We start from the raw sequence: 12,474 nt of genomic DNA on the forward strand, positions 1-12,474 counted from the left end.
GCTAGGTTTTTCAGAGTTAGTGGGACACTTCTCATTGGGCCAGGTTAATAAGTGAAACAACACAAATGGAAAGATACATACAGAAAGTATTGTTTTGTTTTGTTTTTGGTTTTTTATTTTTTATTTTTTTAATTGAAGCCCTCTGGTGTCCTATTTTTAAGGATTGTAGCATGTTAGGCACACGACGTAGAAGACTCGTGAAAGACCAGGCTGAAAGTTTCTTTTATCTTCTGACACAGGGAGGGGACGGGGGAGTTCCAATTCCCAGAGTCCCTGAGGATGGGACAATTTCACTGACACGACCCTTCACTGGAAACCTCTGGGAAAACTCAAGGTGTAGTAACAAATTTACTGGAACACAATAAAGCAGACCACCTCACAACACATTTGAAAATTACTGTTTCATTCAGCATCCTTCTCTTTCAAGGTCACAGAAGCCCTCCCTCATACTTGGGTATTCTGAGCAAGTGAAGCCATACTTTGACTAACTATAGCCTTTTGAAAGAAATAACGTAGACATATAGCTTGTATTCAAAGCCTGGTGATGTTGATAACAAATAGCAAATTATACACATCCTGGGGAGGTGAGATTCCTGAAGCATATTAGTTGTCAACTGTAAATTAAGTAGGGTTTAACACTGACTGTGGGCAACAGCAAGAGAAAAATTGTAGCTCCAAAACATCTAATTTAGTTAATAGAAAAAGTGAATTAGGTTGCAAGTTGTAACGCAGGACATTTTTTTCCTTTCAAAACTGATACACTGGCCAAATGAAAAACATTTGGTGGATGCTTTTACATGATGGGTTAAACTTTGAAAAAATATTATAAAATAAAAACACTTTTTTGGAGTTATAACAGCTCTAAGCGACAAAAGCTCTGAGTTTTTATAAAATGATTGCTRATGTATAGAATTGCCATTAAAAGCCACCATTCAATCTTTGCCACAATGAACAAATACTTCTACTCATTAGAAAAGGTTATTTTCAACAGAATAACGTTAAGTTGGTAGATTGAGTATTAAAGCAAATCCTATCAATTCCAATCAACTTACATATGATGTAGGAAAAACATATGAACTAAACATGAGCCATTTTCTGCAGCATCTTTGTTTGTATTATGTCCCAACTATGTAATACAACCTTACTAATTTTTTCCTTAGAGGTAAAGGCATGTCTTTTAATGAAAAGGAAACAAAATCTCAAATGCTCAAAACTTTATAATTGGGAGTAAGATTTGGGTTTTTCCTTTGTATAAAGCAAAATATCTGTGAATACATGTATTTATACCTCTAGATTGCAAGTATTCCATCTTTATCTTTGACACCTCTCCTATAAATTGAGAGCTGAAAAAGAAACACATGATATTTCAAAACTATATCCACACGAGAATTCACCATTCTCGAGAAGTTTAAAAGAAAAGAGTGGCAGCTAATAAAAAGAAAATAAATTTTGATTAAATTCCATAATAAATGTCCCAATTAACATTGTTATCTGCCGACATTAACAACTTGATATATAGGCTTCAGTGGTAGCAGCCAAGCTTGAAGTGACAAGTTTGCAGATTTATTCAGTTTGGTTATGTATGTTTTCTTGATATTGTTTGGTTGCAGTTGAGAAGTCTACCATGTACCTGACGTTATTTAAAAGAAGTCCTGCCATATTCTAGAAGAAAGTGAAGTTCTGACAACGTAATGTATTCTGGGGCTTAGCATTCTGGTGTTATCTAGGAATGTGAGTTTTGCAAGAGGTACTACTTCCAAATCTTCCACACTGTCCTTATGCAGCCACAACTGTTATTTGAATGCAAATCTTTCTAGAAATGAGTGGGTACGAGTATAACATTTTGGGTATGATGTTCTGGAAAGTAAAAGATAAGAAATGAATTTTGACTTTTCATATAAACTACTAATAAATTCAAGTAGGAGAACATTTTCTCATTAAATATGTTCACCAAACTGCTGTAACTGGGTATTTTTATAGGTCAATATTCTATAGCACTCAAGAAATAATATATGAGCAAGTGCTGTAAACAACTATTTTCTTTGCTTATTAATAGAAGAAATCTTAAACCTGAGGTTTCTGTTACTACCACTTGATTTTAAAAACGCCTGAAACTGTCTGATAATAAACTTACATAATCTGACTTTTGAAATACTACAGAAATCCATGTATGACCTCCAGAGTTTCTAAATATAGTCCTCTGGGTTTTTTCCCTCCACCTCCAATGAGGAGGTTTCTTCCATTTAAAATTTCGCTTACCTAATACAAGCCACACATTAACATTCATCATCTTTGCTGCGCATAACCAGAGTGGATATAGACTGGAGAGTCAAACCTATGCTTTGAGGTTCCTAGTTACAGCATTTTTTATTCATAAACTCAATCAAATTTGAGTTTATCTGCAAAAGAGCTTTCTCCCAGTTGCCACATTAYGTGAGCAAATACCAAAGGTCAACAATTGTTTCTCTTAACTCCTTGCTACAAACGTATTCTGAGGAGAGTTATGTGCATTTCCAAAACTGATCCTCCCTTACCAAGACATCTCAAGAGAGGAAAGGAGTATGAAGGATGTGGGTTGATCATGTCATTTTGTCTTTCTGTAACATGATAAAACTGAACGRGCTGCCTCCTCTCTCTTAGAGTAATAAATTTTGTTTAGATGAGAAAATATTATTTAAATGAAAAATTTTATCATTATCTGCTTACTGAAAATCCCAAAGGCCAAAGAAATACTGTGAGTTTTATTTTTGCAAGGTCTCTAAGAGAGAAAACGTGTGAGAACACAACTCAGTTGTCTTTAGTGTAATGATTAAGTAAGTGCAGTGAATTTTATACAAATTAATAAATTTGAGCATAATGTCTCTCTAGAGAATTGTAGTATCATTTGTAGAGAAACAATCTCAAAGGCAGGAAGTTACTGAAAGCCGTAACAGTAAAAACACAAATATTAAAGTGAAGCAAGCACGGTAGAAGTAAAATATCTGATAACGGTTTACAAGATTCAATAAAAGGCAACTAAAAACAACAAAAAAAGAGACCCAAAACATTATTACTTTTTTCTCCTGTAAGTCTTTTTTGTCAATTTTAGACAATTCTACGAGGTATAAAAGTAAAACTACTGTTCAACGAACACATGATACTGCACTTACCAACTGGACTGGTACCAGCTCCATTTGGCACTGTGAGGTCAGTTGTCCCCAGCATTCCACCTAACAATTGAAAAGTCAGATGATTAAACTAAATAATTTTCATTAAAATTAAACTTCATATTTCAAAACTTTGTGCATTAAAAAAAGAACCACAACATCACTAAAAGTTTCTTAAAAAAAAAAAAAGGCATAAAGTGTAAAAAGCACAAAAAGAACGTAAAGACAGGGAGCATAATAGTGCTGAAACCCTACCTGCACTGCCAGTGCTCGGTGGTCTCTGAGGGGCCCCAGGCGATACGTTCCGATGCAGCGTGGTCTGAGGTGGGGAGAGCATGGTCGTGTCCGTTAACGATGAACTGGCAGCCAGTGATGGGGATACAAGGGAACTTCCTGGGTTACTGTAGGTTAAAGTGTTGGGATTGGACACTGGAACTGTAACCGACATGGAGAAGTTCTGTGCAGGCAAGCCAGGCTGGAGGAAAGGAGGCAAAAACACACATAAGACAGCAGTATTAGCATTAATCATAGTTAGAGAAATAATACATTACAAAAATACATTTTGCCAAGATTTACTCAGATAAAAATAAGAGTTAATTATGTTAGTTTTGAAACTCTATTTCACTAGGTATACAATTATAAAATATCCATTTGTTGTATAGCCTGGTGTTGTGAAATACTATACTTTATAAGCATACAATTTCAGAAAAATTACTTGTAAACTTCTAAAATACTGAGACAGTTTGCACACAAAAAACTGAAAATRTTCATATTAATTTGCTAACTCAGAAATACAAATTTATCAGTTAATTCAGATTACAAACTAAACATGTTTACATATCAATTTCACCATTGCATCTTCAAAACATAAGCATAAACATGCACATTATAAAACAAACAGTTATAAGACAAAAAAGGAAAAGTTAGTAACAGCATTTTCTTTTAATAATCTTGTCAGACTAAAATATAACTACTATTCTCTAAAATCTTTTCTTTTTCTACAGTCTAGAAGAGAAAACATCTTTAGAAATTCATTAGCTTCAGTAACTTGAATTTAACCATTTCAATTGTCATTATTTTGAGCTTTATTTACACAACGTCCCAGTCAGATAACGACTACATTTTTCTTTTCTGCAAATTTCATTTTTTTTTAATTATAATTTTTACACCATTATTGAAAAGGTCGCTATTTTTCTGAAATATATATGTTTGTTACTGAATCAAAAGCTTAGATGCCTGCCCATCTATGGTACTCATTTGGCTATGACTAACTTCTTTGGCCTTTGTCTCATTCCTATCCTTTGACAGTGGTGAGCTCTGAAACAAAAGGAACTATTTTTTTTCACAACACTCAGTTACTGAAAACAAAACCATGATAGGCACAATTTAAGGTTAAAAATTTGGTAGAGTTCATTAACAAAATTAACAAGTGTCCATATTAAAGTAATCCTAATAATAATTATTGATTTTTTTGGCATACACATAAGCAAAAGTAGTGTGGTACAGTGACAAAATTAACAAATCATTTACAGTATCTAAGCAATTGCACGTTGTATTGATATTTGTCTTCACAGAAAAACTACTTCAAGAAACTGTTCACCATCTACAAATGTAATAGTCATTTTTAAACAACATGCTGTCAAGTAACTCGAACTAAACTTGAAATATCAGAAGTATGCTTAAAACAATGTCTAGAATCTAGCAGTTGGGACATTTCTTGATAGATTTCTCACTATACAACTCTCAAATGACAGTTTTCCCCATGCCCTGCCTTACAATAAAGTCTGCCTTCCCATCTATGGTACTCATTTGGTTATGACTGACTTCTTCATGCTCTGTCTCATTCCTATCCTTTGACAGTAGTGAGACTACCAGAGCAAAAGAAACATCTTACACAATACCCCGAAGTACTGGAAACAGATCTGCAACAGGTACAATTTAAACTATAAAAATGAAACTATAGAACTAAAACAAAATAATGCTCCATTCTTATTTGCAGTAATTTCCACATAGCAAATTTAGGGTGTCCATAGAGACAACAGAAAAGCRAGAGAAAGAATTTAGATGCATCATACTGAGAGATGAAGCCTGAAGATGACTTGACATAGAAATGTTGGATATCAGAAGCTTTAAAACAAAGTAGGAACAAAAGATACTGGTTTCATTCAAGTATAAAGAACTTGCTGAAAGAACTGATGCTCGGTGTCAGGATTGTCAGTTGGCTGGTAATTCCCTGGAGAAGGTCCTACTGCTCTGAACAGTAGAGCTATTTCCAATATCAAGGAGTCATTTGGGGGCATGCTGTCCAATTACTTCAGGGTTTATGCAGATTAACCTATCCTAGTCCATTTTTTTCTAATTACTACAAGATTGGTGATCTTAAAAAAAAAAAAAAAAAGAAAAAAAAGAAAGAAAGAAAGAAAGAAAGCAAGCAAGCAGATGTGCCCTCCCATTTTTATTCCAAAATACCTTCCCTGCATTATTCAGTACTACTTAGTTTTTGTAGATGAAAATTAATCTCATCAAGCACACCTGGGGGGGGGAGCAAAATTTAAACTCCTATTATCCCAAACTTCCTGGGTTCTAGAACCCAATAGTTCTCTTCCAAGAGTCCTTCTCCACCAAACCTTCTTCCTTTTGCCTCAGACACCAATCCACTCCTCAGCATAACAGATACCACTGATCTGATGACAAACTTACTCCAATTCTATTTTCCCTTTTGCAACATTTTGTAAAATCTTGATCAGACAGATAAGTAGTTACAAGATGTACACAAACTATCACTTCAAAATACAAGTTAAATCCTAAAATAGAATCTATCCCTACAAAAATATTTTAGGCAGGATCAGGCAATGAGGCTACAATGCTGAAATTCAGAAGTATTACATGAGGTGCAAAGAATCTTTGAGCACAAAGGAGAAGCTGGAGAAGCTAGAGATACAACTTTTTTCTTATTCTTTAAGATAAAAAGTATTTTAACAAAATCAAGTATGCATCTTATCTTTTTTTCCCATAAAATCAAGTATGCATCTTATCTTTTTTTCCATAAAAATATGTATTGCCTTCTTAAACCATTACACTCTCTTATCTTTACTGTGGTATACAGTGATAAGTACACACTGTGAAAATTCTCATGCACATAATTAAAGCACAAACCATACTTTAGTACTCACTGCGATTTTATGATTCCGCATCATATTATCAAACTCTTCATTAATTTTTTTATATTTTTCTTCTGTATGTGGTGTGAGCACATATGAAGTGTCAGGGTCCGGGCTGTCGCACCCTCTGTGTTCCTTCTTGTTCAGAGCCTAAATAATGAAGTTAATAAAAAGGATCAACAAATAAAAAGTAGAGATAAAATAGAAGTACTTACAGGGCCTCGCTTGAAAATAAAATCACTATCTTCATTTAGTTTGCTGAATCTGTCCTCCGATAGTGGACTGTGCTCAAAGTAATCGTCAGCATCAGGGCTCTCACAACCATTAAGGCCTTTCTTTCTTAAGGTCTGAAATACAATTGGAAAATTCACATACAAATCATCCTAACTTGCCAAGATGTTTTGTATACTATCGAATCATTTAGAGCCACTGAATCTACATGAAACTTTCACAGACAGAACTCACTTTTCAATAGACAAGCTTAGTTTTTCAAAACAGCTGCCAAGTGCACCAACAGAAATAGTTGATTCAGAGGCACAGCCTCTCCCAGGTGCCACCTCACTGGTAACTTTAATCCATAACCATTTCAACCCTTCAGAATTCCATTCAAAATCGTTTTTTAGACACCGGTTGATGGAATTAAGTTGCCTGACAAACAAAGAATATTCAAACCTATAGCAAAGGAGTTAATGCCACTGCTGGTAATAGAAAAGACATCTCTCCATTTACTGGATCTTTATTAATAAAACTGATATTAGTATCCTAATCTTTATATCCTAAAGAGCATATAAATAAATTTTGAGAAACAGTGGCTACAGTTTCCAAGGGCATTTAACAATTGCTATATATTAATACATATAATGCTTGGTCTCACAAGTTTACAAAGGCAGGATTTTCCTGCACTTCCATTATTGTAGGTAATAACAAGAATTGCATAAACCTATAAAAAGAAATGACATAATCTCTCTCTAAAATGACTTGGTTTGCCAAATATAAACTATTTCAGTGTTTTTTTAATTTTACTTGAAGTAACTGCTTTGTTGGGACACTTCCTGTTTTCTGATGAAGCGCACACATCAACATCCCAGAAAAAAAACTGTCTACATCTCGGCATTACAAATTAGTTACTGAAACAAAGAAAGTAAATCTGGAGGTCTCATGACTCAATACACTGAATGATATATTTGTACTCCTTGGTGTCTTTCTTTTTCACCATCTTACACATTTAGAAATCTCACTTTGCAAGTTTTCATTTAGAATAAAACAAAATTTGGAAATGCCACCTATAGAAAAATCTTAAGTGTTTAAAGAAATGTTTCAAAAAGATAGCAATAAAATTATTAAAAAGGTAAATGTTAGCTTCATATCAGACAGCAATGGAACCTAGAAAGGCAGTGGGGGGGGGGGAGGAAGGTCATGGGGGCTTTTTTCCTGCTGACAAGCTATCTATATTCTATCCATTTTAAAAAACCCTTACAGATTTGAAATCCACAAGCTGATATTCTGGGAAGCATAAAGAAACCACACACTCAAACTCTCTTGTACAAGCTTGCAAGTGTATGGTTCCATAACACACTGAAATTCTGATAAGTAAATAAATAAGGTCAATAAATCTAAGTCTTAATTTAGACTATGAATATATTCATCAGCTTTGTTTTCCCTTAAGTGCTATGTTCTGACTTCTAGTCTAACAAAAAGTACACAAAACCTTACTTACTTTTAACATATATACGCAAAATACTGCCTATTTTTACTTCAGTTTTCAAGCAGCACTCTACATTTCAATTATGCAGGCTGAAATTCTTGAATATCACAGGTCACCAGAAGCTATAATTCCCTCTCGAGTTACTTGGCTTGCTCTGCGTATGCCTCACGCTCCCTGGAACCCCCACAAAAACGCAAGCCCTGGGTCAGCATATGGGGAGAGCAGGTGGAGCCCCCTCCAGCACCTGTCGCAGCGGCGACCGCCCCGGCGAGCCAATCAGCTGGGCACYGGGATGGACTTGGCCATACAAGGGCCTGCTGCTCGGGCTCTGAAGGTCGCGGGCTGCTCTCCCTCCCGGCCCTTCTTCGCGAGTCCGGGCTGCCAGGCTTCTCCGCTTTGCTATCGGTGGGGAAAACGTTAACGCTGTGTAATCTGGATTACACTTAAGCCCTGCGCGTCGCGGCACGCTGGAAAGAGAGTCAAAATAACGGTGCGTCTCTACGCGGTGTTCGGCATCAGCAGGCGTACGCGGTGCCCAAGACAACTTTAGGAGCTCTGATTATATATTATAAAAAAAGATCTTGCAAGAAACATACAGCAGATACACAGAAGGCCTTCTGTCTAGACCCCACATTCTTCGTTTAAAATGTCAGAGCAATTTTAAGTGTTGCAACGTGGGAGCTTCATTAGCGTCTCCTTCAATATTCCAAAAATCAACTGAAAACTTGCAAGTGTAATCCTGCCAAAATCACTGATCTGTCTGAATATTATAGTCCAAGTTTTAATATAAGCAATAGATTCACAGTTAAATATAAAAACGCATCCTTCCTCTGGGCGATCAGTTATTTTTATTCCGATAACAATGGGGTTAACTCTGCCTTGACTCCTGAGGAAGGAAAATGCCTCAGTATCTCCCGCTTAAGATTCTGGAAAGCTTCACTCCAGATGGGGTTCCTGTCATTGTGGAAGGACTTAAGCCACGGTTCACTGCTACAGATAGTAAGTCTGGGTTTGATAGCCAAAGCTCTGTCTCCTTATCACTAAAACACGAACTGTCACTTGGAGGACCTGACCATAAAAAGACTGCCTACTTTATCACTGCCCAGGAGCATAATAGTAAACCACTGCCGTGCCGTGGCTCGCAGGAACAAGTGGAATGCTGTAATCTGTTGACAAGGCCAGGCGAAGCCTATGAGAGCCAGGCCAGCCTCGGTTTTCTCACAGCCTACAAAGTCAGTCACGATAACGGGCTGCTGCTCAGTGAAAAAACAAGGAAGGCCGGGACTACTGGGAATCAGGCTGCGGGCAGGCAGGAAAGCCAAATTCCATAAACAGGCGCCAACTCCACCCTTGATAGTCTCTACAGCTAAAACTTGTTATTTCTTCAATGAACGTAAATAACTCTGGCTCCTTAATTTTTTTCCAAGATATTATCATGAAGAGTGAAACTTTAGGAACTCGGAAGATAATGTAAATTAAGGCGGGGGAGGGAAGGAACTAGAGACACTAATAATATTTCTGTAGCACAAAGACATTATATTTCTGTACAGCTGCATGCAAGCTTGCTTAGAGYAAAAGGTGAGAGAACAGTTTTTGCAGTTGAGGCTACTTTTTTTAAACTATCACAAGAGGGAAAAAGAAGTTGTAATTTCAAGGTTTGTGACGAGATGCTTAATGCTCTTACCTTCTGGTGTTAAGTCCTATAATCCAGATCATTTAAGGGAATGCACAGAGTTAATCTGTATTACTTTCCACCACCTTTAAATACTTGTCCAAAATTACTGAAATTTGTTCCAGGACTTGCYTGCCAATGCATTATATTGGGCCTTTAGTAACAGTTTTGAGATTAGACTGGATTAACTAACTGATGAGAGAAAAATATTCATTTGTATCAAAAAAATAATGCTTCGCAAGCGTTTAAGAGGAAACGAGGCAGGTAAGAAGTCTTTTCAAAAAGGATCAAGCAAACAAAACAACGTAATTGTGCTGGGGAAAAAAAAAAAGTCATTACACAAATGTTCCAGAGTTGTGATAATCACAGAATGGCCCCAAAGTGCTAAACTAGTTTTGTTTCACTGTGTAAAACTGAAATATGCAAGTACTATAACTTAGTTTTATATTGATCATCTGGAATGGCAGAGCTTAGAAAACATTGCATGAGAATGATTGGACTAGCCATGAAAGGTTGTACAAAAGCCTCAATATTTTCCTTAACTTCTCTCCACATTTTATTGTATGCAAAGTACTTCTACGTTGCACCATATTTCATTAGTTTAGCTTAGTTATTCCTCTGAAAGAAGCACATAAGGAATAGAACCACTGCTTACTATGTCTATCAAACTAATGAGGAATGCTTCTTGCTAAATGTACAGAAAATCAGTTTCTTTATACAAATTAATCCAAATTTCACTGAAACTTGTACTTTTCAATATCCATGTTATCAAGGTACAAAAGAGCTATTTATGATGTGATCCATGAGGAAGAAAAGATGCCACGCAGCCATCCGAGTGTAATTATCTCAGCCTAAGTCTCCCTCCACAAAATCTGGCAGAGAAACACGGAATCCAGCAGCTTTGAGCCCATCAAATCTCTGCAGCCTGATATGTGATCGTGACCTTTCCAAAGTCCCGTTCTCCCAGCCCTGCTGCATGCAAGTTCTGTCACACAAGCTTGCACTGGCTCATTACACCGGTCATCAGCATTACTGGAAAACAGAAACTGCGGACTAATAGCACAGATTACTGGTACCAGGAAAGGAGTTAACTGACAACAGTCCCTACCATCTCCATGAAATAGCTAGTGGAGAGACATATAAATTATGTAATATTACAGAAACCAGGATTTCTCATCACTCATGTCTGTACCTGAGTCTAAAATGACATCTTTCTGATATTGAAGCAAAACAAAACAAAAAACCTCACACACCACAATCAGCATGTCTTGTGCACCAATTCAGTAAGTGTGGTTAAAAGACCAAGACTTCTGATACTAGTGATCTGGGCTTATGACCAGCTTTGCTGGCAAAACCATATAGAATTTGGTTGTATTATTTGCCAAGCCAGGAAATGTTTTTTCTGCCTTAAAAGGCAAAAGGAGGAGTCCCTCATATGTTAGAAGGGCTATGAAGTGCAGAAACATGCCAGCCCATTCAAAACTAAGTTTCACTGTTGGGTTTCTTGTAGTCTCGTAATATTACATAAAAAGGAAATGGCTGCTGTTATCAGTGCTACTATGCATCATGTTAACAGTTCTATTTTTGCACTTACTATTGAAGCTGGCCAAACAGGATTTTTGTTGGTGTTCCATCCCAAATCATGAGGAAAAACATTTCCAAAACTTAACAAAGATTGAAAAATGATTCCCTTTAAAAAACACTTAACTTCTCAGATAAAAATAGTGGCTAGTTCTGTTTCTGCTGCTTCAGTCAGAGCATGGAAAACATGAAGAAGCATAAAACAGGAGTAACCACTTTCTAARTGATTACAAATCTCTAGGAGTAAGTATTCCTTAAGTCTGAAGTAATGGAAGAAGCTCCACTAGTATTTCCAAATATCACTGTTCCTCTAGTAAACACATACACCATGGTTATCACAACAATAACCAAAYAAACAGCTTCCTGATGCTCTGGAGACAGCTTCCATGCAAGAGTGGACAGGGAAAATACAGTACTGCCACTTGTACCACATTCCAAAGGCTCCTCAGCCACACACACGATCATCAAGCACTTGCACAGCTTCTGTGCTGGAAGGACAGGGCTGAGCACCACTCCATGTCATCTGTGACAGGAATGCCAACAAGATCACTGAGGCAAAAAGATCATGAAGTTGCAACCTTACACCAAAAAAACGCAAAAGCCAGGGTGCTAGGCTAGGAAAAAAAAAAGATTCAGTAATGTCTTCCATATTAACATTCAGGAACAAAGAAAAGTAAGTCCTGAAATAGGCAACCAAGGATAACMGAGAGCTATTTAGCCATACTATGGTTTGAGATCAGTCTGAGTCTTACTCCAGCTATGCAGAAAACTATGGAGATATATGCCTTAAAGCTCCTTCCCYATACTGTTTAGAAACACACCCCAAACAAATCAAATCAAGGAGACAAATGCGTAGTTTATATCAATCACGCATATTTACTTGGTGACGTGGGTCTACTCCTACTAGAGGGCTAGGTCAGGCTTGCAGCTCGTGCAACACCTTAGGGGAACACCAGCGACAACGTTTGCTGTTTCACGCACAAGAATCCTCCTTCCCGCACATGCACTGCTGCTTACACACCAAAGGCATCATCGCATCAGGTGTGAGGAACTGCTCAAACATCTCTGTGGGTGCAGTCTGACAGACTAATTGACAGTAATAGTTTACTGCCACAGAAATTACACAATCCCAGCTTCTACCCTTAAGCCAGGTCTGGTGCTTTCTTGATCCTGCACTAAGCCATCCTCCCCAACTAAAAGGACAGAAAA

General features: G+C 36.9%; 1 protein-coding gene across 9 annotated transcripts in view; it reads right to left on the minus strand.

Moving 5' to 3' along the window:
• The window catches only part of MEF2A (myocyte enhancer factor 2A), a 93,932-nt gene that overhangs the window by 23,130 nt on the left and 58,328 nt on the right, over positions 1 to 12,474 (minus strand). For 4 of the 9 annotated variants that reach the window (XM_085308611.1, XM_085308610.1, XM_085308614.1 and 1 more), the window contains exons 4-6: positions 6,308 to 6,457; positions 3,402 to 3,621; positions 3,150 to 3,209 (exon numbers count right to left, since the gene is read on the minus strand). In XM_085308611.1, coding sequence (XP_085164737.1) covers positions 3,150 to 3,209; positions 3,402 to 3,621; positions 6,308 to 6,457 — 430 coding nt within the window. Of the gene's footprint in view, positions 1 to 3,149; positions 3,210 to 3,401; positions 3,622 to 6,307; positions 6,458 to 6,522; positions 6,655 to 12,474 lie in introns of all 9 variants that reach the window. The other 5 variants (XM_085308612.1, XM_085308615.1, XM_085308613.1 and 2 more) reach the window with 3 other exon arrangements.

The sequence above is a fragment of the Rhea americana genome, unplaced genomic scaffold, assembly GCF_003343005.1.
Source record: "Rhea americana isolate MKP2758 unplaced genomic scaffold, rheAme1 scaffold_28, whole genome shotgun sequence".
Taxonomy (NCBI): Eukaryota; Metazoa; Chordata; class Aves; order Rheiformes; family Rheidae; genus Rhea; species Rhea americana.